The 27,913-nt window shown below is 39.7% G+C and overlaps 1 protein-coding gene across 1 annotated transcript; it reads right to left on the bottom strand.

Moving 5' to 3' along the window:
- Positions 1-1,385: 1,385 nt before the first annotated feature.
- Positions 1,386-27,913, bottom strand: LOC105200047 (protein Wnt-1). Its single transcript, XM_011167416.3, has 4 exons — positions 27,459-27,913; positions 14,912-15,171; positions 3,686-3,960; positions 1,386-3,324 (listed from the first exon to the last, which is right to left on the bottom strand). Exons 1-4 carry the CDS (start codon positions 27,557-27,559, stop codon positions 2,767-2,769), a joined length of 1,194 nt encoding a protein of 397 aa, XP_011165718.1. The 5' UTR covers positions 27,560-27,913; the 3' UTR covers positions 1,386-2,766.

A 27,913-nucleotide genomic window follows, 5' to 3' on the forward strand; every position in this document is an offset into this window, starting at 1 on the left:
TAATAATTAATTAATTTCACAATGTATTTGACATTGATTTATTAAAGTATACGATGTTAAAGTAAAATAATAAATTTGCTGTCGTAAACTGACAGCTATGTATATTAATTGTAAGTAAACTATTATTATGTACCATAAATTGCTTTTTCTCACTTTAGTCATTTTACACGGTCAACACTCCTTTAAATTAATCACAATTGTTGTATATGATTTTTCTGGCAACTCATAATTAATAAAAATAATGATAATAAAAAACGTAGAAATATCTTCAGCATTAATTGACCAACATTTAAGTTCTTAGAACATACTTTTTTTTCTTTCTTTCTCTTACAAATTTAAAAAGAAATACTTATTATTCGTGAGCATGAACGACAGATAAAAGAACTGGTGGTCCGACGGTAGAGGGAGAAAGAGAGAAACGCAACAGAAGGAGGAAGCGGCAGCAGAAGGTAGATCGGAGGAAGGAGCATGTGGAAAAAAAGGTGAAAAGGGGCGAGTGAGAGGGAGAGAAAGCCGGTAGGTCGGCGATGGAGTGTTGGTACCATTAGCGCGGATGCCTGTTCGTATGCGGTCAGGGTCCTTTTATCCCGCGCGGAGATTCCTGCGGGATTCCTGCGTTCGTTATCATCGCGTGCAGCATTCGCTGAACGCTGAAACGGTGGAAGGCAGAGATGCAGGAAGAAAGAACGCGATGAGAAAAAGGAGGAAGGGCGAGAAGGGGTTGCGGGGAGGGAGAGCGAAGGGGAGGATGAGGGAAGGAAGAGAAGAGGAGGACGAGGAGAGCCGAACCAGTCCTCCTCGGGGCATGGGCCTCCCACGACATTCACTCGGCGCAGGAATTATGAAGTCGTCCAGTTGGGGAACCAGTTGGCTATATTTCGCGGGAGTACGTCGACGGCGGCGCGTATCGTGTAATGGGAAAATATTGAATAGTCCTGCGACACGACGCGGCGCGTCGACCGTAGGAACCGAAGTTCGAGGGATTGCTCGTACATTTCATCCGTGGAGATCCGCGATCGTGATTCTAGCGCTCGAATGGAGACCTCGCCTCTGCGAGAACTTTAGTCTTTATCTTATAGAACCAGTTCGTCGTTCTCTCGAATATGCATTATGACAGGCAGTTATTAGATTGTTGTACGCAAGGATTATATTAATTTATTATTTCATTTTTAATAATCAAAGTATATACTAATATATACTTATTTGTGTTGCGACTTCTTTTAACGTTTTGATTAAATGTTAGATGCAAAATAAGTTATCGTTTGATGGATAATTGACGCTGACTATGCTACACGATAAATTGATGCAATTATTTAAAAATTAATTCTTTTATAATTTCTCGGGAGAGGAGAAGAGACGGGGCATAAAAGCAATATGACCAAAGATCTTAATTTCGTCGTTTATTTAATCTTCTTATATGTTTATTTGTATAAATTACGAGCAATAATTAATACATCTATTATGCACAACGTTGGAGTTACTTTATTGAAATTTTCTCTTTCGAAGAGTAATATCTCTCTATCCAGCATTGGCAGAAGGTATTTTTAAACCCGCGGGAGTCTCGATATCCCGGTACTCGATGAAGAAAGAAAGGGAGGAAAAAGAGAGGCATATGTGAAAAAAGATATAAAAATAATTTACCACTCCCAATGTGGGGCTTCGTCTTCGTCGCGCGTGTGAAAATCTGCTTGTATTTACAATAGATTCTTACGGAGAAATATATTGGCCACCGATTGGCACGCATTGCTGCAAAATACATCGCTATAATTTATTTATATACAAGTATGCGATCTGTATACGAGATTGCTCGTTTCCCTGGGGGAAGCGAGTGTCTAAAAGTGCAAGAAGGACACCATTAAAATAAATAATGCTTTCACGAGACCACGACGCTCGCGTTGTAGCCAATGGACATCACTTAAAACGAAGATCTCATATGCAGCAGGATAAAATAATTGAAGGCTTCTTCGTACTTACTCTTCAGCTTACTTATCGTGATCAATAGCCCTCTACAGCAGAGAAGCAGGCACTAATCCAATTTGATTAATGTATGGAGAGATGTGAATGAATTGAATCCGAATATTACCAGCGGGGATAAGTTTTGCCGAATGTCTCCGATGGGGTACCCAGTCGGATGAGAGATGCGGACAGCGGAAGCCTTAAATTATTTTTTTTTTCTACCATATGACACTGTCACAGCTGAGATGTCAGAGCCTTTTGTTATGGGGGAGCGATGGATACATCAGTCCGATCCTCGTCGGTGAATAGCGAGCCGGTGTTACGTTGGCATTTACACCGGTATTTACATCGCTTCTCTACCGCGTCCCACAATCTTCCTATCTTAAAGCCTTAAAAACCTACGATCGCACGAACGCTTCTCACCATCTCAGTCTTTAGTACGCGCGCGACGCGACGTAATAAATATATGTGGTTCCGTTCGTTTCGCGTAATACTGGAGGCGAGGAGGCCCCGCGCGCGAGGGTTCAACGCGGGACTCCACGACGACTTCGACCCCGTCCAGCGAGACCCATGGTAGGATCTCTCGTAGAAATACCGTGCATGTGTACATAGCTCGTCCACGAAAGAGACTACCAAGTGGTCTTTTGAGCTAAAAGAAGAGTAGTCTCGTTCTTCGAATTTCTCAATGTACCGTTATACAAATGGGGGGGGGGGGAAGCGGTTACCGCGAAAACAAAGAAAGTTCGAACTTTGATCGTTTAACCCTGCACGAAGGTTGCCTCGAAGATTATGATAATCAGGATTCCCTCCTCACAGACATGTGTGTATCGTCTTTTTCGTCCTGCACAGCTGGCACTTGACCTCGCAGCACCAGTGGAAGGTGCAGGAGCACCTCTCGATCACCGTCACCTCCTGCGTCTTGTGGCCCCTGCCGCAGCACATCAGGTCGCAGCCGTCGACGCCGATGCTCGTGTCGTTGCACTGCCGCCCGTGAGTGCCCAGGATGCCGAGTTTGGGATTCTTCTCGCAGAACGGCGGCGACGGCTCCACATAGACGAGGTCCTTCAGCCCCGGCGGCTTATGCTCCGGATTGTACGGTTTCAGCTGGAAGTTGTAGCGATGCCGGCGCCCGAGACCGTCACGGTGCTGATGCACGGAGTTGCTCGCCGAGTTGCTGGTGATGGCATTGTTCGTAACGCGCGCGCGGTCTGAATTACTGACCATTACTCGGGAGGCTCCATCGAAGCGATCCTTCAGGTTGTCGCCGACCACGCGGAAGTTCGGCAGTCGCATCCAGCAGGTCTTCACCGTGCACGAGCCGGACATGCCGTGGCACTTGCATTCCTGGCGCATCTCCGAAGTTACGTGCTGTAATGAGAGAGAACCAAAGTCCTGTAATTTTTCTTCGTAATCAAATTGAATAATTTTTACAATACATTTAACTCTCTCGTCTTGTGATAAATATTTTATGGGGGTTGATAATTTCGTTTAGCAAAAATTTGCAAATATGACAACAAATTAAATAGCAAGATATAAAATGTCTTGTGACTTTCGAATATTAAGCTTGAATATAGCATTAAATATTCCGTTTTTTATTTAAATTCAGGACACGGTAAACGAATATTATTTAGGAAAATAATTTTAACGCTTCTGTTCGTTTTTTTTAATCTTTTAAAATAATTGTAGGAAGATGAAATAATTGTAGAAATGAAAAGAAATGAAATCTTACTGCTCTGCCGGCTTCATTGTTATGTAGATTCATCTTCTCGCGGAGATTCCGGCCACGTTCACCGGTATCGACAAATTCGCGAGAGAATCTGAAGCCGTATCCAATGTTATCCGAGCAGCCACCCCATTCCCAATCCCGAACGGCGGATGACGCGCGTGATTGGTGAGTGTAATCGCAGGAGCACGATTGAATGCTGCCCTCGCTACATGCCCTCGCGATACTGTGTGTCACTGCCGCACTCGTGATGGCGTAGATGAAAGCGGTCTCACGACATCCTGCAAGAAAATCATGAAAAATTTGTGACGCGCGCCGTGTCGAAAAGCTGAAATTCTTCGTTGAGCGCACGAGAAATGCGAAAATGCAGATCCAAGTGTCGTGCTATTAAAATCAACTGCTACATAAATGTTATATCGTTAAGTCCTTCGGCATTTAATCTTATTTATTTAGTTGCATAATATTTTTGATAAAAATTAATTCTCGACAATTATGATTACTTCTTATCAGAACGGATTCCTGACGTGAAACGCTAGTCTTCTTGATAGATATCAATATTTTTATACTTGCTGGGAGTGCTGACAAAACTTTCACGGTGTTTGGTCGCGTAGGAGGTGAGTCAGGTGACGTCAGGCAACGTCGTCAGGCAACGTCTCAATCCTCCGCGAGAGACTACCTGCGCGAGAAGTCCTTGCAGGTGGAAGCGAGGGAGAAGAGGAGTGTTCGTAAGAGAGAACGACACGAAGAACGACAGAGAAAGAGAGGGTGAAAGAGTGAGGGAGCGAGAGGCAAAAGACGGTACGTGACCTTAACCCTGAGTGGGCTGACCTGAAGCACCTCGACCTTATCTGCATAAGGTGCAGGTGCGTGCCGGCTCCTTTTGTGCCGGTGAAGATATCGTGTGAGAGAAGAGCGGACGAAACAATTTCATAAATTGCGAGCTCGCACCATTCCAAGACAGTGTTACATTGTCCCATTAGTGAAAAAAATATTACGCGATGTTCTATTTTTTTGAGTCAAATCTCATCAAATTAATTATTTGAGTTTATTATTTTTAAATATCTTTTTATTTAATTAAAATAATAACGCATTTGTATAGAAAGAAAATGAAGTACGTATAATAATATATTATATGCATTTCTCTCTTAATAAAATAACGTGATAAAGTATTTTATTATATATTATTATGTATATTATATACGTTATAATGCAGATTATATATTTTAATACATAGTATCGAATATAATTATAATATATTATAGATTTTAAATTTATTTATTAGTTAATTTTCTCAGCAGAGAAAAATATTTATTTGACTCAAAGAAACTTGTACATTGTTATACGGTTAAAGAAAAGTTTCTTTGATTTGAAAACATTTTTTGGATTGTTTTTTTATTTGAATTAAAGAAATAGTTTTAATAGTTTTAGAAAGAAATATATTTTTAAAACCAGAACAACTAAATTATTTCTCACATTTAAAAAAAGATTTGCGTTGCACAATCAAATTATTTCTTTACTTTTAATAAAAGAAATAACCAAAAGATTTTTTGTTTAAATTAAACAAATAATTTGAACAAATAATTTATTTATTTTTAAAAAGGCTAATAACATTGTTTCTTGAAATCAAACAAATTTTTCTTTTCCGCAAGACTTTTTTTCACTTCAACTTAGAAACCCCAAGTTAAAGAAAAGATTTTATCAATTTAAACAATTTTTCACTGGGTGCGTATTTTGGGGTGGGATTTTTTTTATAAGAGAATAACTGTATCATATGAGGAACGAATTAATTAATGTTTTAAAAAGAGATAAACTTACGAGTCTCAATAAGTGTGTACTGTTTTCTAATTACGCTACTAATTCTGAGCCACTCGAATTTTCAGAGTGATCGATTAAAAGTCGACGGGAAACTTTCCTCGGTCGGTTAAATGCGCGTGCGTATCGAAGTGATAGAATCCGAAAAATTGAACAAGAATAAGACGTTAAACGAGATTCCACTACGGACCAAGGGTGAGCACGATGGTAATCGGATGATCATCCGCAACGAATCGTCCTCAGCTCGAAATTCTAAATTCGTTACGAGTCTTTTACGTTTACGACAGTGACATCTCCAGCTCCCTTCTTAACAGTAGTGAGCATTAAGAATAGATAAAACGAGGTCGAATAAAATGGGAGAAAAGAAAAGGAGAAAAATGAGCGACGAGATTTTCCTGAATCTTAATGCAAAGTTGGCGTTGGCGAAAGCGAGATGGCGGGAACATTGAAGAAAAGCAGAAGGAATTTATGCCGTTACACGGCCCGTTGTCACGGTGCATTCCCGCTTCGTTCTCTCTCTCTTTCTCTCTCTCACCCTAAATTCGATCAGTTCCAGATATTATTTATCATATAATGTCAGACTACCATGACTGAATGGATTACACCGTACGTAATCGCGTTGCCTTCTAGATGAGACATCCTCGTGTCTGAAGACTAACAACGAGAGCATGAAAGTGTCACAAATTCATTTAACAAGGAAAGGCATGAAGCTAAGGGGGTTAATCGTCAATTTGCTGAATGGAACAGGGAAAGATATGGCTACGTGTTGTAACATAGCAGTTGCCAATAATTTGCTATGTCTCGAACGAAATTGTTTTACTGTAAGAATTTCTCGTTGTCAGCGGGCTATAATAAAATATCGTGGGATATTCTGAGCTTTTGACACGTTTTTCTTTGGTCGAAAAAAAAAAAATAAATTTCCGTCAGTCTATTGTTGATATAATTCCTGCTGCTTCACGATATTTATTGCATACAAATTATTTTTTACATTTATCTTGGAAGAAAAAAAGAGAGGAGAGAAGAAAGAAAAAAACCGAGAAAAAGTGAGATTTTGCTGCAATTTATTACCGTCTCTTTGTTCCTTTTTCCTTGACTTAGACTTTGACTTGAATTTATTTCTTTGACTTTAGATATACAAAGCCGTATCCACATAACTGCATGATTTTCGTTGAATCACTTCTTTCACATGTTAAGAACGCGGCTAATCGTTCGCGGCGAACGGCCTCGATGAACTCATTCGCCTAGTCGTGGATTTCGTAATTCGTGGAAACCAATCCGTTCGATTTTTCTTGGTTTTTTTTTTACGGGTTTTATGATTTTCAAACAATCGCAGATAAGCGAGTCGCGGTCTCGTTTCTCGAAGGCACGGAAATACGCCGTTATCGGCGCGGCACGCGCGAGGTCGAATGGAGGAATGAAAGGAGAAAAATGTGAGAAAAATGTGTGAGAGAAGTGAGAGAAAGAACGCGACGGACGCGGTGAAAGATTCCGGCGCGTGGAAAGTTCAGATGAAGGACAAAAAGCGCGACTACGGATAATCCCGCGGTACCGCGACTCTGTTTGCCCTCGACGAGGCGAGCAACGCTCGTTCCCGTACGCTCGTTCCGTGTACGATAAATAGTTCGACGGCGGTTTTATCGACTCGTTCAAATAGTATGAGCAAGTTGGAGGCGCAGTCAGAGTGTGCCCGCAGGGTAAACACGCGCGCACACATCGATGGGAGTTCCTTGGTCGTGCTCCGGAACCTGTCGCGAACGATCCGCGCTGGTGGGACAATGGACAGACACGAGATATTTCGGGTCTCAGTACGCAAGTCTTCAAACCTTCACGGAATATAAAATAGAACAATTTTTTTTTCCCGCACCTAAAATACACGCGCACGCCACTATACGTTTTCGATTTTTTATTGTACGTGTTTTCAGTTAATGTGTTATTAATTTGTAAAATAATTAATTCATTGTCTTACATCGAACTTTTATTTTAAAATCGACCAATGCAAGCGGTATTAATTGTCATTTAATTATTGCGAAATCGTCTTTGTACATATAAAACTGTGATTTATACGTTTCGACATTTATAAAAAGTATTCTAGACTGCTATTCGATAAATCAGATTATGAAAATTTAGTGCAAATGATAGCGATATGAGTCTCCCGAAACGCTGATTTGTGCAGTTCGTCGGACGAACGGTTGGCCTTCTGATGACAAAGCCTCGATGAAGTATATAGAGTAAAAAGCCGTGATCTCTCTCTCTCTCTCTCTCTCTCTCTCTCTCTCTCCCTCTTTCTTTGCGACCGCGTCGTTTTCGAGATTGCCCTAAGCGGCATCGTCGCGCATCTTTACGAGGGACATTTGCGTCTCGGCTGAAATTCCACAGAGATAAAATCGTTAGGAATTATTGCTACTGTCGCGGTCGGAGTACCTGTCAGGAGACAGAACGAGTTATGGTGTAACCACCTACGCGTGGAATCTAAAACGACGGTACTGGCGATGGTGGTCCACCGACGACGGTATCGGCGACGTGATGATTTATGTAGATGTGTCGTAATACAGCCATTAGACATGAGATGATGGCCCGTGATGTCAAGTGATAGGCTGAACGTAAAACCGCTTACAATGATTCATTACGAACGTTATAATGAACGGAAAGATGGATTTATTACTTGCGCTGGGACAGATATTGCCATTTCAGCAAACTCAAGATGTCAATGCGAAGAAAAATTGCAGGTTTAAAAGATTAGCTGTAAAAACAGCTTTCATTCCACGGACATGCAGAAAATTAAGTTGTTTATTCAAAAGCCCTGCGATTCACAAATAAGCGAGGCTAACGTTTATCACTGCGCATTATTTTAAAACGAGTCTTACTAATTTAATGTGTATCTTTAGATGCACGTATATTTTCAAAATACTCGACAATTTGTATGACATGTCTAAAAAAAAATATTTTCTATTTCATTATATCTTTGATATATTCGCGAACGATGTCCCCCGATATGCGGGGACGAAGTATCTCTGACGACGGTACGGATGATCGCGGCGACAACTCGGCAGGGCTTGAAAATAAGAAAGGCGAAGGGAGGCGAAGAACAGGCAGAACAGTCCTGAGGAACTCGAAGACCGCGGAATAACACGGTGCGCCATATAGACCAGCGGGAACGAGAGCGGGCTTGCGGGGACCCGGGGCCCCCGTGGAAGCAAACAAGATGTAAAAATCACGCGGGGCCCATTGGGTCGCGGCTCACGTTTTCGCAAGAAACCGTGGCGTGCCGTCGACACATGTAGCCCATCATAGGCCGCGATTTATGGCCGTGGCAAAAAGCGCCTGGTGTCGCCATATAAGACGCGTCCTGCCGCTGCACGCACCGGACAGATATTGATTGAATTTATCCTGTAAACGGCCGATTATACGCCGATATGACGGCGAAGATATTCGAAACGTGTCGCCTCGCTTCACGATGAAGATAAGATTATGAACGTGCGTCAGTCGTCTTGGCGAAAAGATTGAGAAGTGATTAAGGATGTATGGGTCATATCTCGGAACACATTATCAAAATGTAAAAATTTCATAGAATATTTTAATACCATATTTGAGTATCTCTGTAAAATTTAAGCACAATGCACTTATTGATTTAAAAGTTATTAAATTTTTTCTTTACTCTTGATTCTTATAAAAAAATCTTGTTTTGCAGTCCTTATTTGGAAATTTGATGGGGAAGTAGCAAACATTTATTTAGATTTACTTACTCGTTCAAAAATTATTTATTTAATACTGCAGCAAAATATAGTAATAATTTTCGCTGCGAAAACTATTACGAGTCAAATTTTTCATTGTTTTCTTCTTTGCAGCTAGTTTTAGGACAAAAATTCGGGCATTGCAATCAAATTTTTTTGTTCATTAGAAAAGAAAAGAGTAAACCTAGAGAAGCCTTTGACTTTTAAATTCTATAACTTTTATCTCGTTTTGTATGGTCAAAACATCCTTAAAATTATACGATTTTGTTAATTTGTTGCAAAAAAAAACTGATTCGAGTTTAATCCCGTTGTGTAACGTGTGTCTCTTCGGAATAACGTAATTAATTGGTAAAAAGGATTTGAAATTTGTTACGGATTTCCGCTCTGTATCATGGAAGTTCTTTGTGGCACTTTCCTTTCTCGTGCTTCACAATTTGCCTTCTGTTGAAACTCGTGCTATAATAGAATCATGAAGGCGAAATGCAAACCGCGCAGGAGCTGCAACGTCATTTCGTGGGATAGGATGCAGGTCCGTAACTAATCGCGAACTTCTTTCGCTGATTGGTTGCCTCATTGATAGAGCACAACCGGGGAGAAAGATGATTATTTGTATATTATGTGTGTGATCAAGATTGAAACCTCGTTCTTATATTCGTCATTTCGCTGGTTACATATCAAATTTTTTTCATCCATATTTTTTTTTAATCATCGTTCTTTAGTTTCATTTTTATTCTCCGAGTTTTGAATTAAATTAACTCTCTCACGGACGAACCCATTTGTCACCGGCGGTTGTGTTCCTCCTTTTTTTTTGCGACCCGAATGATTTCGGCTACGATCGTCAAAAATAATCTGGGAGAGGAAGAGACAGTGTTATGCGCCCGATGCGGCGGAGTCTTCGCAGTTTACCGAGCAATTAGGCTGCGAGAGAGGCTTGCTTTAGCGAGCCATGGTGTGTGCCGAAGAGAAGAGGCAGACGCGGAGGGACGAGAGAAAGCCGCGAGAGAAAGGAGCAGAAGAGGAGCCGGGTGAAGAAACGAGATGGAGAACGGTGGAAGGCAAGGGTACCAATGCGGTAGGTGGCTCTTGGCGGCGAAATGATTACAGGCCGCGAACGCACTCACTACCAGCTATAATATCGAGTACAAACGCAACCAAAAGTATCGGACTCGGGTCTCCGAAAGTCTCCTCTCCGCGCAGATTCCCCCGGCTCCGATACCAATTCCGTCCGCTCTCCTGCACACACGCGACGATTACGTATTATTGAAATTCAAATGTCCGTATGTTCGTAACTCTCTCGCGTTAGCCTGTCGACAAAAGTTCGTCGGATCGCATACATATTAATCGACGTCGCGTTTTTTATCGAATCGTTAATTGTGCGTTTCCCACTACTGACATCACGTGAATACATTAAGACGCGTCTTGCTCACGCGTTATTAGAAATTCCAGCGTGGATTGACAACTTGTTCTGTACCTAATGATATATTTCGCGCCGAGAAAATTAACGTTCACACACAAGAGTACCTCGTATCTTAACTTAGTACTTGCGTTTCTCAATTAACGCGTTTCTCAAAATACGAATTTTTTCCCCTGCAAGCGCTAAAAGTATAACGTGGATCTCTAACGTGACTTTCCGCTTTTTTTTGCAGCAATAAATATGTATATTTACGACGAAATGTGTCACGCAACGCCCGGTGATACCAACCCGGTGAGATCAGGACGACGCAATAGGCTCGTGTTAGATCCCGCTTAAAAATCTATTTATCGCGCCGTTTCACTTTCACAACTTATATTTCCAACATGACTGCTGACAGTTTGAACACGGTGATAATCCGGAAACGACCGTTTAAGCCGGTGTTCGACTGCGAGTTCTTTCCGGACCCCCTCTTTGATCTCTCCTCATTCTTGAATGCGACAAGTACGAGAGCGCATTACCGGTAGTTGATAGCGATCTGCGTTTCCCTTATGCCAGCACGGCGAAGATCAAATCTCTAGAGAGAGGATCCATACGAGGACAAAGAAGATACGAGAAGAGCGGAGGAAACTGGTCCGCGCTTCACGCAGGGCGATGAAGACGAAAGGTGAAAGGTCGAGGGCCCCGTCTCGTGGAAGCTGCGAACGTTCCTGCAGATTGTTACGGAAAACGTAGAGAAGGTAAAAGTAAAGTATAGACCGAAATCTGTCGCGCAACAGTTGTATTAAGTGTTACTTTTTTGTTACTCTTACATACTAAAATAATCAATTATACTTAACACGCATTTAAAAGTGAATCTACGTAAATATACTTTTTGTATATTGAGAGAACATTTTTTTTAATAACAAAACTATTTTCTAAAAATGATATATTTTGATGCAAGCATTTATTTGTTTAGTTTCAATAAAAATATTTAAGTAAACAGACATATACCTTAATTACATAATTTTTATATTTTTTACATTTAAATAATTATTTTACAAATAAGCTAATAACGTTATTAAACTTAATTAAATTGTTTTCTTAGATTAAAAAAATCTTATTATCTTGAATATAAAAATATATTAATATATAAGTTCATCAGTGAATATTTTTTTAAACTGCAAGAATTATTTCATTTTATTTATATAAATATTTTAATTAAAAATTGTTTAACTTGAGTGCAAGTAAATAAGCTATTATTTATTTGTTGAGTAAATAATTTTTTGTATTAAGTAAAGTTTTTTGGTTTTTTTCCATATTTCTTCTCAGTGTAGAATATAAAGAAATAATAGCGTTACTTTGCGATTAACTTTTCTTAATTTGCGCGAATTCGCGCTGAAATTTCGTTTATTGGTGTAAATATTCTGTAGCATCTATTCGACTCCATTAATTCGCGATAGATTGATGAACATAATCGCGACAAGTTTTTCGCGTGCATTTAATTAATAGCTCTCACAATGGTTATTCAATCTCTTGGCAGGAATAACATTACGATCGATCTTTAAACCGCGCCACGCACTTTCGTATCTCACGATTCACATGTAATCATTTTCTAGCCGGTCCTGACAGAACAATGTATCATAGAAGTGCGAAGCGAATGTAAAAACGTATTCTCGTCCCCACCGGCGGCGTTCGTTATCCGTGAGTGGCTTTCTCGAGGCTCTTGATTAACACGTCAAGCGTTATGGGTGCCACATGGCGCCCTCACTTTTTCGTTTACAGGTGTCATATAAATGCCGCACGTTACCGTGACGCGCCCGTTCAATTTACGGAATTTTTAGTAGCTGCTGCGCCGCGTCTTTTATCCCTCAACGGCAGCAAAGTGCAGTAATAACGCATGAGAAGTGCATAATTTTTCGAATAGTACTCCAGACGCGCATACGCCGAATGTATATTAAGCGAGGGGCTCGTTCGCGAAATCAGTCGAGCACCCAACATCGAAATCAATTAAGTTAAATCAGTATTCAGGTGGAGTCATTTCAACATCAAATCTTTAAGCAATCAAATTGAAATCATTTGGAATCATTTGAATCATATCGTTCGAATTATTTTAAACTTTGTAAAAAATCGAAATTGTTTTAAAATCGTATGAAATCACAGGAAAACGGAAATCAGTCAAGCACTTTATTTGACCTATGAGCGAGCTATCCCTCAGTATTAAGTATAAGCAGCATCTTTTTACGAACGATTTCTCGTATAAAACTCATAAGACGGGGTGAAGACACTTGAAGCGAACGTGGAATCCACCAGGGAGATACTTAAAAGCCAAGGAGCTGAGGGAGCTTCAACAGTATAAATCCGTACTGGTGACCTCAAGGTATTCTTAGATAGAATAGTTAATAATTTTTAGCGTACACGCTGGTGTACGCGACAAATGCGCTGTAGCAACAGCGAGTGAATAAAAATGGAGGGTGAATCGGAAATAAGGGGAGGGGAGGCGCGAGTGTTAGCGCACGGAGGATACGAATCTATCTGCAACTAGATACCGGTGTCGGTCGCAGACACACCAGAGGGAACATCCCGTATTAACCGCCAATCCGTGTCACCCCATCGCGACGCGACACGTTACGATCGTCTCGCGTTGCGATGTCGCAACGAAACGTGTCTCTGGGCGTCGAGGCGTGCGCGTTACAGGCTCGTGAAAATAACGCGCGCGCTACTCTCTCGCTCTCTACCCCTTTTCTCCCGCTTCTCTCTCTTTCTCTTTGCACCATGTACTTCTTTTAGTTTTACTAAGTGGCCATATGGGGACATTCGACATAATGGGGTGGGAGCGGCTCGAGCGAAAAAGCTCGGCTTACAATCGCCTCGACGAGATCTAAAAGAGCCGCAGGGGAGCCAGAACTGGTACGAGAAGGTCCATTATCAGGTTGCAAAACATACATCTGGCCGGTGAGGGCACGTGCCCGGGGCCTTCGGACGAAGGGCACGCCTCCTAAAGCCCCCTCTGTCCTCTCCTCACTCTCTCTCTCTCTCTCTCTCTCTCCTCATCGCGCCGTCGCCTCGTCGTGCCCTCGTCCTTCTAACCCCACGACGACTTCGCGCTCTGTGCACTCGATCTATGGGATCGTTCGCATTCGAACGAGGTGTTAATGCGCCTTGTCGAAAACACCGCGGGTGTCCGATCACCGCGGGTGTCTTAAATAGTAATGGAATAATACCTATACTCAACGTTTATAATTTTTTCATTATACTAATAGTATTTAAAATACGTATATACAATTTCTATACAGAAAGTACAGATCCGTATGACAGATCACTTGTTTACATTTATGTAACATATCCTTATCACTTTATGTCGTTATTTAATTACAATTTAGGTACGTTGAAATTATTAATTTCGCGTAATCCGTGTTATAATTTACGTTTCACTCCTTTAACGAATTTACATAAAATTAATGTAAACTCGTAAGCACTAAATAAATTCCCGAGCTTTATCGTTGTGTATAATTGAGATAAAATAAAGAGAAATATGATCCATTCGAAGTAACACGCTTTTCGGTCAGATAAGAGGCCAGTGATGTCGTTTTAAATTGGCTCTACGTCCGCTGAAAAAAATCCACGGCTTATCTCGAAGGTGTCGTTCGCTCGGCGATGACGCATTGCGATGACGAGATGACGACCTTATTACTTAATCTACCGAGTGTTACGAGACGTCTCGAGCCTATGTTGGCTTAAGCAAATCGACAGATTTGTCACTCGCGATCTTAACGGCCGTGATCAGGCCTCTCTCTCTCTCTCTCTCGTTCCTTATTTCTCTCGTTTCCTCCGCTGGAACCCGTCTCCAGTGAATCTCCATTGGAAATACTGGTTATATCGCGGGAGATGATAGACCCCTTTCCTCTCGTCCCGTATTTTGAAACGGAGAATGAATGCGTTTTCAAGTAGTTTATATGTCATTTTACTGCGACTTTCGTTTCCGCGCGAAAACAAGGAGTTTATTCCTTATCGTTCCTTCTTTAATAAAATTTATTTTGTTGATGATTTAAACACACATTGCTTCTTACGAAAATAATAGTCTCAGCGGAGAGAGAGAGAGAGAGAGAGAGAGAGAGAGAGAGAGAGAGAGAGAATTGATTATTACTTCTCAGATATAACATATTAAGCAACATAATCGCATGGGTAAATCATTGTAGAAATATTTTCGTAATATATGTAAAACTGTTCTTATTATTGTAGTCTGATAATCAATCGCATATGTATATTATTGAGAACTTGATTCATCAATTTCCTTACCTCTGTCGACGATCTTGCCGAAGAGATTTTTCCCTCTGAGAAAATTTTTTGTCGAGCAGTTCCATCGCCGGTTGCGAAACTGATGCTGGCATTCGCCAATAGCTTGGTTTGCGCCCCTTGACACTGCCATCAGAACTCCAGGATTTTCTCTAGCGAGCCTCCTCTGCTTTCTTCTCAGGGTCGCGTAGACCGGTTCCATGTGTATGGAACCTGCTGACATCGGTAAAAAATTGTTCGGTTCGCCCGCTTTTGCAATACCCCTAAAAAATATATAAAAAAAAGACGGATTATTTTTTTATATTTTTTACGTAAAATATATGGATCATGTCTCAAGACATTACCAAAAATATAAAAATTTTATAAAATATTCTCACGTTTGAGTAACTGTGTAAAATTTGAGCACAATTCACTTATTGGTTTAAAAATTACTTAATTTTTGGTTTATTCTTGATTTCTATGTAAAATCGCGTTTCGCAGTACTTATTTGCAAATTTGACGGGAAAGTACTATTACCAATTAAATTAAAATTTTTACATACACTTATAAAACTTTAATAAATACCCGTGCAACAATTTATTTAGCTCCACTTACTCGTTTAAAAATTATTTATTTAAAATTGCGGCAAAATGTACTTTTTACTGCAAAAGTTATTACAATCATTACAGTCAAATTTTTCATTGTTTTCTTCTTTACAATTAAGGCATTTGCAATCAAAATTTTGTGTTGCTGATTAGCAAAAAAAAAGAGAATAAACCTAGAAAAGCTTTCAAGTTTTGTTTTTTAAATTCCAATAACTTTTAGCTCGTATTGTCTAGTCAAAACATCCTTAACAAAGCAAGCAATTGACAAAGACGGAAGTAATGTACATACATACAATAAAAAAAAAATATAACAGTTTGCGAAAAAAGAAAATTGAGCTCCTAAATTGCACACAGATGGGAGAGGCGAAAAGGAAGTGTATAAACGGGAGGAATTGATTTGTTGAGAAAGCCATCCCTTTGCAATTTGTCAGAAAGAAGCCGTCGAAAGTGGCTTTGAGTGCAACTATTGAAGTAGCTATTCATCTCGGACAATTCCTCGGAGTTTCGTTGAAGGAAGGAATAGGCTCGTCGAGGGAAGGAGGCTTCGACGGCGTCGGGCAGACGCGAAGAGTTAAGGACGTGTTTTCAAACAGGGATCGTGTTAATGAAGAGCCTTTGAGTAAAATTACTCCCGTGATCCAGCGGTACGAGATGCCTCCCTTCATCCGGGGGAGCGTAATCCCGATCGTATATCCCCGGCACAAGCGTTAAAGCGCACATCGTATGCGCGCTTTCGTGAAATTATCAATTTATATGCAGCCGCGTTCGGTCGCGCTTAAAGCTAGGCCCCGGCCCCGGCGAAGAACTTAATGCAACGCGATCGCCGGTAAATTCCCTTAATGAGCCTCTGTGTGTCCGTACTGGCGAGCGCGCCGTGCGCGTCGTTATCGTGCGTGTCGCGTATTACATGGCCGTCGTAATGTAACGCACAACGTATCGGGCCATATCGCGCGAATAAATTTTAATTACGTGGCAATTCCGCGAACGATAATGCGCACCGTCATTCGCCGCGATTGCATTTGTCCTATCCGTTCCGCATGCACGACAGGTGCGATCGGTCTGAGAAAGAAGCAACTTCCAATTTTCGCTAAATAGAGCTTTAATTCAACATTCAATGGTTACTCACAGATATATCATATATCTTATTATGTATTATATTTTCTCTAATTACATTATTTAATTTTGAAATGCGATTGTGGCACTGGCAGAAAAAAAATTCTAAAAGCAAAAAAATTTTACGTAACTTTAAAAAATTATTTACTCGATGGGTCCAAATAGCTTATTTATTTGCAGTTCAGTTAAACGTTTCTTAATTGAAATATTTATATAAATAAAATGAAGTAATTTAATCAAGCAATTTTTCTTGCATTTCTAAAAAAAAATACTAGACTATTTTTATGTTTAAGCTAGTCGAATGTTTTAATCTAAGAAAACAATTTAATCAAGTTTAATAATATTATTAATATATTTATAATTTATTATTTAAATGTAAAAAAACCGTAATAATACAAAATTATATACTCAAGATAATATATCTATATTTACTTAAAAAGAAATATTTTTACTTAAATAGGGGAAAGTGGAGCACAGTGTGATAGATTTTCTTCCTTTATGCTTTTCTTTCTTACAAGAATATTTGAATTCTTATGAAATGAATAAGTTCCCTTTTCAACAAGGAACAATTAGTAATTCTTTCAAATTTTAATCTTGGCAAACAATTGAGAGATAGCTATTGTGACATAGTACTCCATTTGTTACATACTATGTATGGAGCACCATATGGCAGGCCTGGAGCAGTATGTGACATGTCTAAGGTTGGATGTTACAAAGCCAGAAAAGAATCTAATATATTTAAAGATTTATCATTGTATCTTTCAAACTCACACAGTATAAGACAAAAAAAATATATTTTTGAAGTTGTTCTAATATTAAAAATAAAACTTTCACTGACAGACGTATGAACACGGCCTAAGCATAAAAAAATCAATAATACGACGTTATTAAGCACTTTAGATTATAATGAGTCTTTCGTCTAAACCTGAATAAAATATATTAAAATAAAATATTAAAAGATTAAAATAAAATATTAAAATAAAATATTTTTCTAAAGAAAGTCTTTCTTTCTTTTTAAATATCTTCTTTTTTCTAAATGTTTTTCTTACTTTATACTGCTTTTACGGCTTTTCTCATCTACTCCTCATCATGGACTCTGTCTTTTTTTTTGTTTGTATCGAATCATGTTTAACTAATAATTAATAGAAAACAATGATAAAAGAGTAAATAAGAGTAATATTTTTTTGGGCTATGTTTGACAAAGTCAAATATGCATCGTGAAATAAAAGTAATAAGCAAGAATAAAGATGTCACAATGTATCTCAAGAATTACTGTCACGTACTGCCCTAAGGATACCTTCGCTATTTAACTTCACGTGGACGGTGATACGAAGTATCATTAACATAGTTATAGATAAATATTTAATATAAAAAATAGTTTTTAATTGTTAAGTGAATGCTCTTTATTTGTTCAGAATTAAAAATTTAAAGTAACAATATCTTTTGATTATATTTTTTAGAGACCATTTTTATGAAGCGGTTCTGTATTTTTGCATTTTCTTGTTTTACACTTTCATAAACACGAAGGAAACTTATCCCTTATTAAAGCCATATCTTTAAAATACAGAACTAAACGACTATGTTTGGCCCTTCCCAGAAATTGCATGCGAGACGCTTCAATAGACGTACAACTTATGGGTGATTAAGCGTGCGAGTTAAATAGTAGCCGTCACCGCGAAACGCCAATTTCGAGCGTAAAAAATTTCGCGCTTTCAGGAGAGAATGGGCTGCGTAACAGAGAACCAGGAGCGATGAAGGTGAATTAGCACGAAAAACGAAACTGGTTCAGCAGTTTCGATCAACGGTAGCTCGTCGTGTATACATGTTATATGTATAGGGTGTATCGGTCCTAACAGCACATTTCGTCCAGGGGATGCCCGACGGACGTCCCCGGGAGATCTGTGCTGCAGGGGGTGTTCACAGATTTACTGTAAATATTTTGAAAAAGCTGATTTTTCTGTAAGGAAAATGTAAAGTAATAGCTACTAGATTGCGTTCCTGTCTTGTGATAGATTTCCGCAACTGTTTGTTCACAATTGAAATTCAAGTTAGAATTCTTTCCAAGCAAGTTTTCGACGAAATAGAATATATAGTTTTAAGATTATGTTCTTGAAGCATTTAAAACTTGTAACTATTTACAATTGGGACATTATTAATAACCTAATATAAATAATATATATATATTTTTTTAAATTGACTGTTGTGTTAACACATTGTAATTCAAAAGGGCTCACCTTCCGATACACCTTGTATGTATATAAATCAAGCTGCCGCGCGAGTTCAGCCTGTGAAAGAATTCGCGTCTCGATCGATCGAGCATCGCGCAGAAAAACGTTTAAATGCGTTAACGGTGCGCCCTTCGTGGGAAGAAGGACGCGAGGGCCCCCGAAGAAATAATGGACCGCGCAAAATGAATACCGATCAAGTGCTGTAAGAAACATTGTAACCCGTTCGGACACGAAATAATCAGATGGTTGATTGCGGTTCGCAGTTAAGGGAAACTTTAAGTAGACAGGTGTATTCGCGTTGCGTGATATTCGTTTTATACATTCAATGAAATTGTATTCTATATTTTTGTTTTCCAAAATGATCATTAACACATTTTCTGTCGCATGGATGATCGGTGATCCATGTACGTATTTTTCGTTCAGGGGCTGTACGATTTCTTTTTACATATAAAAACAAATATAATTAGAAAATAATTTCTAATCTCATGCACGGATATATAATGATATAATATGATGCAATATATTATTAATATTATACCTTTTTTTATGATAATAATTATATAATTTTCGATCATGAAATATAATTTACTTAACGCATATAATAAATACAAACAAAACTGCTGTGAGTCATGAGTAATCAACGCGGCGTGACTCGCCATCTAAAATTGGCGTAGAACGGTGCTTAAAGATCTTTGCAAACTTGTTAAGATTCGATAAAAACATCATACTTTTCATCGACTAAAAATAGAAAACGATATAAGCTTTAGACAAATATGATAATTTATTTTTTTCAGATTAAGTAAATTGCATTGTAATAATAATAATTTTAATTTTTTATGTGTGTCTTTATAGATATACTATCTTTAAAACTAGAAGATATAAAGATGGAGTTTTTTTCACCACAGAAAAATAAAATCTAAACGCAGGAAAGAAAAAGTAGTAAAAATTTAATGAAGTCAGAATTGGGCATCTTGATATATATAAATTACAAGTTTTTTTTTACAATTCTCGTGAAAAATAAGTAATTGTATAGTCAGCCTCGAAAATATTTTCTTGTCTGATAAATGATAAGATTCCGTGAAAAATAAGCATTTGTCCAATCAGTCTCGGAAATATTTTCTTGTACGGTAAATGATAAATCGAAGAAAAAGAATTGAATACTTAAAAAATAGAACATTCTACAAATAAATAATTATGCATACTCTTAGAACATGTCAAGGCTGTAAAATTGTTTCTTCATGGATTTTTTCACACCCTAACAAGCACACCCTTATTTTATTATTACTTTTGAAAGAAAATACTGAGGAAAAGGAAATTGTTATAAACTGCTATTGTCTCTTAGCTATGACCATAAAACAAATGTTTCATGGTGATCATTTAAAATTGGCATGGCACGGAACTTTAACGTATCAATCAGTCTATTACGATAGGTATTCGTGATTCTTTATAACCTTCGAGTGAAAGCGAGTTTAAACAGTAAACGATTAGCGAAACAAACGTAATAAAATGTTGACATAACACGAGTGTCATAAGCACTCCTTGCAGGAGGAACTCCCCGCAGTCCAAACAGGGTCGTAAACGTCCGATTTGACCGCGTGAAAAAGCAGCAAATGCGTCGAATATTTGTTGTTCTTTAACGAGAGACCTCCGCGCGGGTGACGCTCTTATTTAAAATAGCTCGCGCGTTCTGGGATCGGATCAATCGTCGGCCGGCATAATAAACAGGTAATCACTGTCGCCGCGGCTCCGTCGGCGCTTCGTGGTCTGGGCGGAAATTGAGGGCCTGACAGAAACCGGGTCGTGTGGCGCCCACCGCGAAATGACTGTCAGCCACCCGCCACCGAGACCGCTCGTTGACACTCCGAGCGGGTTAAACAAACTCGCGCCGGAGGTGGCACGAGGTGGCAGACACGTGGCCCGATAAAAGAAGACCCAGGATTGTTTCTCGACACCGTATTGGAAAATATTCTGGCATTCTCTGGTTTTTACACATGAAATTTAGAGCGACGCTAGTGTAACGCGATAATGACAGAGGCGCTCCACACTCGAGTCCGATGAATGAACGGACCGTGTCACTTGATACGGAGAATCGGAATGCGAGGTAGCAAACACGTGGCTCGAAAAAGGAAGATGGAGAGAACGTAACGTCCCGGAAGATCACTTTCTCGTATCGCTCTCTTTTAGGGCAAGAGACGTAAAAAAACGAAAGTATGGCGTAACATACGAGAATCTTTCTCGTTTCAGGAAGCGCGAACGTAAAATGTGAAAACGTGAGACGGAGAGCGCCCGATTAAACAAGATCGTGCCGCGTACATTATTGCGCGTATGTCGCGCGAATAAAAGGGAGGATAATAAACATAGAATTGAACGGCGCGACGTGTTCTCGACGAGCGTCTCGCGCGGGCTCCATGTATACTTGTATACGTCCGGAATGCACGCGGAACCCACATGGCGGCCCTTCGATTCGTCACGCGCGATCCGCGAGCTCGCACGGCTCGATGCGACGTAATGCACTCCACGCAGCATCGGCGGCGGTGCGCACGATGCGCTCGCATACGGTGCATTCAATAAGCGACGTCCATAAATAAGCCGCGCCGCGGACCGGTTAGGATATATCTATTGCTTGTAATTTACGTCGGGCTTGAAAAGCTTCAGGGACGACTCCTCCATCTCCTCCACCTTCGTATACTTTCTACCGCCAGACGATGGCCGAGACGAAAATAATTTATCGCCCCGTGATGGGAGGGGGAGGGGGGCGGGAACGGAAAGAGAAGGGCGAAGGGCAATAACGATCCCCCGAACGTCACGCGCTCGTAGTGACAAAAGAGTATATTAAATTCGCGCCGTTATCACAAAGTATCTGCAATGTATCACGTAAGTACGTTTAATGATGCATCGAGTTTTCTTCAAAATTACATGAGACTTGTAGTGACAAAGGTTCTTTGTAAAGTCAGAAAAATTAGTTAATTTACGGATAGAGTTAACTAATATTTATTGGAGTAGCTTCAGATGAATGCACGTTTTGATTTGAACATTAACTCTTTCCCTATGCTGTCTTAGATATTTCGCGTGCGATCGATTCTTGTTCGTACAAACTGAAAGTCTTTTTTATACATTCATTTATTATAAAAAGTTACAATGTTTTGAATCAAACGTCACTTTCACCCAACTTATGATTATTTCAGTTATTATAAATTGTATATTACATTTTATTATTTTCTAAAGTAAAATTTCAACGTTTGTTCTATAAAGTTGAATGTATATTCGTGAATTATTAGAGATTTTTTAAATCATTTTAAATAGATGAAAAATGAACAGATTCGAGATATCCAGAATGGTAGAGAGGCACCGTTTTGAGCGTTATTGTAAGAGTTACAGAGACCTTACACTTATTTTATTAATAAGTATTGATTCATCTCAACGTTCAATACAAATTTTATTTTTGAAATATGATCATACAATGTTTAAATAATCACCAGTGCATTGCCATACTATTTTTCTAGAAGAATATCTTTTAAGAATTATTAAGAGATGCATAAGAGGTATTGGAAGAGAAAAATCTGTTTTCACTCTGCCCTACAAAACTGCTCATAACAACTCGATGATATTTAAGTCAGGTAGTCACGCTGAAAGGTAATTTTGGAAATAGTGTAAGAAGAAAATTTTGTTGTTCAATACACACACATTACTTATAATAAATTAAAAGATGCTCCACTAAAAGAATAGTATAACATTCTGTTGATGATTATTCAAACATTGTACGACTTTATTACAATAAGAATCGAATTAAAAATAAATGTGTAAAAAATAAACTTTAGGTAGATTTATCTCTTATTAAAAAAAGCAGTGTGTTTCCTAGGTGTTCACATCATTTGTCTGTGTTCTGTAATTATAATATTGATGAATTGATGTAGCTTATTGACAGTGATCAAAATTTTTTTATTCTCACACAGCATTGCTGCATGGTAGGGATATCAATAATGATTGTATGAAGAGAATGCGTTAGTATTTTCACCAGTATAGTTCCACAATCGTAGATAATATAATCGCAGAAATAACCATAAAAATTTTGAAACTGTAAAAATTTTGATGTATACTGTTAGTATTACTGATTAATATTATTGATTGGTGTAAAGTTTCTATTACTATTTGCTCACACAGATTATCGAGGATCAACCAGTCAAATAATCTCGACAAGACTGTTGTTTATTTTCTGTCAATTGCGATGTAATTTATGGGGTCACATTGTTTTTAAAAGAGCTCACGCTCGCGACGATGACGCTTTTTCTGTCTTATCCTTCGCGCGTGTTGCTCTCAGACAAGAATAAATGCGCAGTTGCGCATTCAGAAGTAAAACTAATTCACCCGATAAGTCTCTGTGATCCAAAAGGGAAAAAAAACGAGCAAAATTTATATGTGACACTTTACATTTTGACTTTAACGTACAACTTAACTTTTAATTAAAACATATGAGAGCGCGTACGGGGAACGATAATAATTGTGTACTATTTCATTAATATTTCATGCCGTTGGGAACGAAGCGAACGCTCAATGCGCCCTAGACCCGTGACGTTTTTGCCTGATCCCAATGTCCCGTTCTAAGTGAACTCCTTTCCCTGCATGTATCAGCCGAGTCGGAGCGGTCCTCGACGTATGTCATTTCTAACGCGAGCCGTCCATATCCAGAACGACAGCGTCGTGAATCAGGCCGAGATATCATGAATCACGACGTCGGAGACGTCGCGTTTCCGATCGCGGTGCCCGACGACGTCTTTTTCATTCGGTCGACCGACTTCTCGTCTTTCTCGTTGTAGAAGAGTCACGCTGTCACGGCTCTGCTTACGCCTTGCTCCTGATTCCCGTCCCTGAGCCGATCGCGCGTCGATAAATCGACCACACTTGAGACTACCGGTTCGCGATGAAAGCGATAGATATAATATTGTAGCGATCATTAGGATCGCGAACGCGCGGCGAGATGTTCATTTCAAATACGAAACGCGAATGATTAATGGCGATGCCTTTAGCATCCCGTTTGTAAAACACTGTACATAACGCGCCACTTCGTTCAATGAAGATGCGGAGCACTTATCAACAATTCCACTCTTGTTAACGTTGGACGATCGTTTAAGACAAGCCTCATTTTAAAGTATGTGAATGCAAAACGGTTATTTGTAAAAGCCACGTGCAAATACACAATCCCTATAAACACACAATATTCCTAGAATAATATACGAATATTATCAAAAATTAATGTTAAAATAATATTCCAAGAATATTATTCCGAGAATATAATACTTTTTAATATTATGGGAATATTGTATTAATGTTATATGTTTGCTTTTACATAACATTTATGGTATATTAGTTTAATGTCCGTGGATTATTATGAAAATGGTCTACGAATATTATTTTGTTCAAAAATTAATATGATTTATGCATAAAATATTTATAAACTGTATAATTATTACATTTAAAAGTTATAATATTCCCGATAATTTAAAATATTGAAGTAAATAATATTATTTACTACTTATATAATATTTATATATCATGAATCATCAGTAGATTATCATGTAATCACTTTTTATTGATATTTCAAGAATATCATTTAATATTTAAGTAATATTATACGCTTACAGGGATAAATTAGTTTATTCGCGTCCCGTTTAAAACGGGAGCTATTTCGTTTACGTAAAGCAAATTTCGCACGACATGCCTCGCATCGATAAGGAACCTCTAGGATCTGTTAACGTTGGTGAAAGGAGAAATTCAAAGTTTTTAATTTCGACATCTCAAACTCGTTTCCGATAATTGTATACGATTTCGTTCTCACACAGCGGCGGACCGCCTGACGATACGATGTACGCGGCATTCGATAAAAATTCCACGGATACCGTTTATAATAACGCGAAGTTCGTGCGCGCGCCTTCGCGGAGAGACGCGGAAAAACGCGCGCGGTTCAATTAACGACGGCAAAAGTAATAATCCGCCGCGCTCGCGCGCGACTTAAAAGTCTGAAAAGTCCCCACGCGCGCGCGCGCGCGCGCTTTATGTCACCGCGAGGTGTAATTATTGCCCACGTCCACGATTAATCGTCGTCATTAACACCAGATGCGACCACCCACGATGCGCGGTAACACACGCGTGTATCGCGCCTCTTGGCGGGTCCACTGGTGGTCGTCACGGTTGTACCTGCTAATCGATCGATTCTGACGTATCTCGAGTCGATACGGTTGACAGATTCGCGACTTTCTCCCCGTTTTCCTTCTGATTCACATGACTGATTCGTTTATCCTCCAGGCAGGTTATATTATTTGACCATTAATTCTCTTATAAAATATCTGTTTATCTACGCCGCCTTTTGCTTCAATTCTCGTCTCGCTACGTTAATCTTTTGATTATTAATGTTCCTAGTCGCGATATATATCGCTAAAGGAGACCAGGACTGATTGATTTATGGCTGATTCGGCCGCATATATCTTTTTTTTTTTTTTAAAGAACTGATTAAATAGTTGTAAGAAGTTTTCGATTTCTGCTTGTTACAGATTACCACTTGGGTTTTTATTTTTCTATCGTTCCAACAACATCCTCTATCTTCCATTAATGGTGCATCGAATGACTTATTTCGCTTAACAGTCTTTAATTGAATTTAATCGCGGAAGGAGGTTGATTGAAACGCTCGGTTTACAACCGCGATGCATAGCCGTGGCGAAAGCGAGAGCAAACACGCTCGTGTCTTTTTTAATTGCTGATAAATGGCGAACAATACGTCACAATTCGAGCTGCGATTCACGCGCGCCGTCGCGAGCGATCGCGCGCGACCCCCGTCGCGTCGCGTTGATTTAATTAATTTAGCGGCAATAAACGATCGCCGGCCGTGCGAGTTTCGCGCGGAAACCGGACGAACCCGGGCTGATGTATCGTCGGCGATTTATGCTGTAGGTGGACATTCGCCGCGACTATCTTGCGGGCTAGCGTGCGAACACGAGCGCTCGATCGCGCGCGTTATTTATGGTCGGCCTAATGAAGTCAGTCATTATCTAACGCGTATCGCGCGCGCAAGAAACCGCGAATCGAAACGCGGGGTTAGAATTATGATTAATGAATTAATAACGACATGGGCGCTCTCGCGCAAACAACGTTGCTCCCGCGATTAGCGCGATAAATGCCGGGGTAGACAGGTGTTAATGCGTGCATCGGCTCGCGAGCGCACGGCGCAATAATTAACGCACGAAGGTCAATTCAATTGAAACGGAGGATTACATTTTAATTGGAAGAAAACTACGTCGAGCGCGGCGCGGCGAGAGAAGAGGCGCGAGAGGCGGTATTGGTCCCGCGAGACTTCTCTTCGTGACATGATTCTGTACGACGTACGCAGTCGTTTAGCGGCTCTCTGGGAAATGTACTATATAATGCTAAACGCGTGCAGAAGATAGTAGAGATGTAAGGTAGAATAGAAATGTGAAAATGTGTAACTTCCTTTAGATTGCACTTTTAAAAAGGTGTAAAGTTCTGAAAGTGCGAGAGATTTTGATGAATTGAGATCGTTGTCCTATATAAATATATATTTTATATAAAAAAGTCTCTATCTGGTATTTACTTTTAATGTACTGTTACGTTCGAAATTCTACAGAGTAAAAAAGGAAATAAGTACCTTGAGATCCTGTCTTTTCTTTTCACTTGATCACGGTGCGAATAATGGAATTTTTTAAATAACAAATCGATTTTCGATTTTTCTTTGACAAGCGGCCATGATCGATAAAAGCAATAGATGGGGAGCAAAAACGCGTAATGGAGTTTTCGATTTCCACGTCAGTGCAAATTGGTCGAAGATCAAGGGCAGATCCACGTGGAATTGATTCCTCCGACGCGATTTTTCTGATGATTCAGCGATTGCAATAATGATCTCAATTAACGTTTGAATCGTTTGCTGTGATGTCATCGTTTATTAGCGGAGAAGAGTCTTTAAGATCACCAATAATTGAGCAGCAAGAAAATGTTCTCTCTTATTATTTATCGAAAATACTAGGTCAAGTTTATCTTTTATACGTACAATTTGCATGCATTTCAATTCAAATCGAGTAAATTGCCCGTAACCATTAGGCATTGTCATTAGCTATAGGAAAAAGAACATTGTGAATGAATAGTGTCATTCGAATGGACTGCAGGTGGAAAGGTGAGACTTTCTATGAAAGAAAAAGTTAATGTTTCACTGACATTTATTCCCTTGCGGACGATTATACAACATATTATATTCCAACAATTCTCCAACTTTATTATTTATTGATAATTTGCACGCTAAATAACGAGAAGTTAAGAAAGTTTCTATAATATAAAGCAATAATATCTCTGACAGATATTATCTTTTCCTTCGCTAGTCCCTTCGATGATTATTCAAGTCCATTCGATGATGACTTTGTCGACAGGTCTATTAACTGTTCAGTGCAACCATAATTTATTTCAAAAAGCATCGCGCGCTAATGCCGGCGATAAAATGTTTTACGACAGCATTTACAAGCGTGCGTTCGTGGAGAGGAAGAGAGAAAGGACAGGACGACACAGGAATTCGACTATATACCGAAGGTGTACTAAAATAAAACTCTGGGCTCGCTCCCTGATACTCACCACCACGTGGATCCCCTGCCGCGATTTTTGTTCCTGGAGATCTCCTCCAGCGACGCGTGCACCGTCACCGAGAGCACGGTCAGAAACATCCAGAGCCTCATCTTCCGGCGTGTGTCTCGCGTGTCTCGTGATCCCAGAATGTCCCGCGCGCAAATCCGCTCTTCGTCGCTTCTTATCTCCGATCGCGGGGTTAGCACCAACCGTGCACCAACTATCACTGAACGAACATCTTCTCGCGATACTCGCGTTCTTCGATCCTTCGTCGACGCGAACTCTCGGATCCCTCGCGAATCGCACTCACGGGGTCGTGTGCATGACCCCGACGCTAATCGCTTGATAAGATCGTCCTGGGATTTAAGCGCGATTCTTCCGGGGTGTTTCGATAACGGGTCACTGATCACCGCGTCACCCTCGTGGAATCGACGTTCGGCGAACCGTATCGGAACTGACCAGGG

Source organism: Solenopsis invicta, chromosome 7, assembly GCF_016802725.1.
Source record: "Solenopsis invicta isolate M01_SB chromosome 7, UNIL_Sinv_3.0, whole genome shotgun sequence".
Classification (NCBI taxonomy): domain Eukaryota; kingdom Metazoa; phylum Arthropoda; class Insecta; order Hymenoptera; family Formicidae; genus Solenopsis; species Solenopsis invicta.

What these genes read in the sequence shown, in the direction of transcription:
- LOC105200047 (XM_011167416.3), bottom strand. Translation starts at nt 27,559, where the DNA reads ATGAGGCTCTGGATGTTTCTGACCGTGCTCTCGGTGACGGTGCACGCG. An exon ending in GGCAGGGGATCCACGTGGTG is followed by an intron (nt 15,172 to 27,458) that starts GTGAGTATCAGG and finishes TATATTTTTTAG; the next exon opens with GGGTATTGCAAAAGCGGGCG. An exon ending in ACAATGAAGCCGGCAGAGCA is followed by an intron (nt 3,325 to 3,685) that starts GTAAGATTTCAT and finishes CTCTCATTACAG; the next exon opens with CACGTAACTTCGGAGATGCG.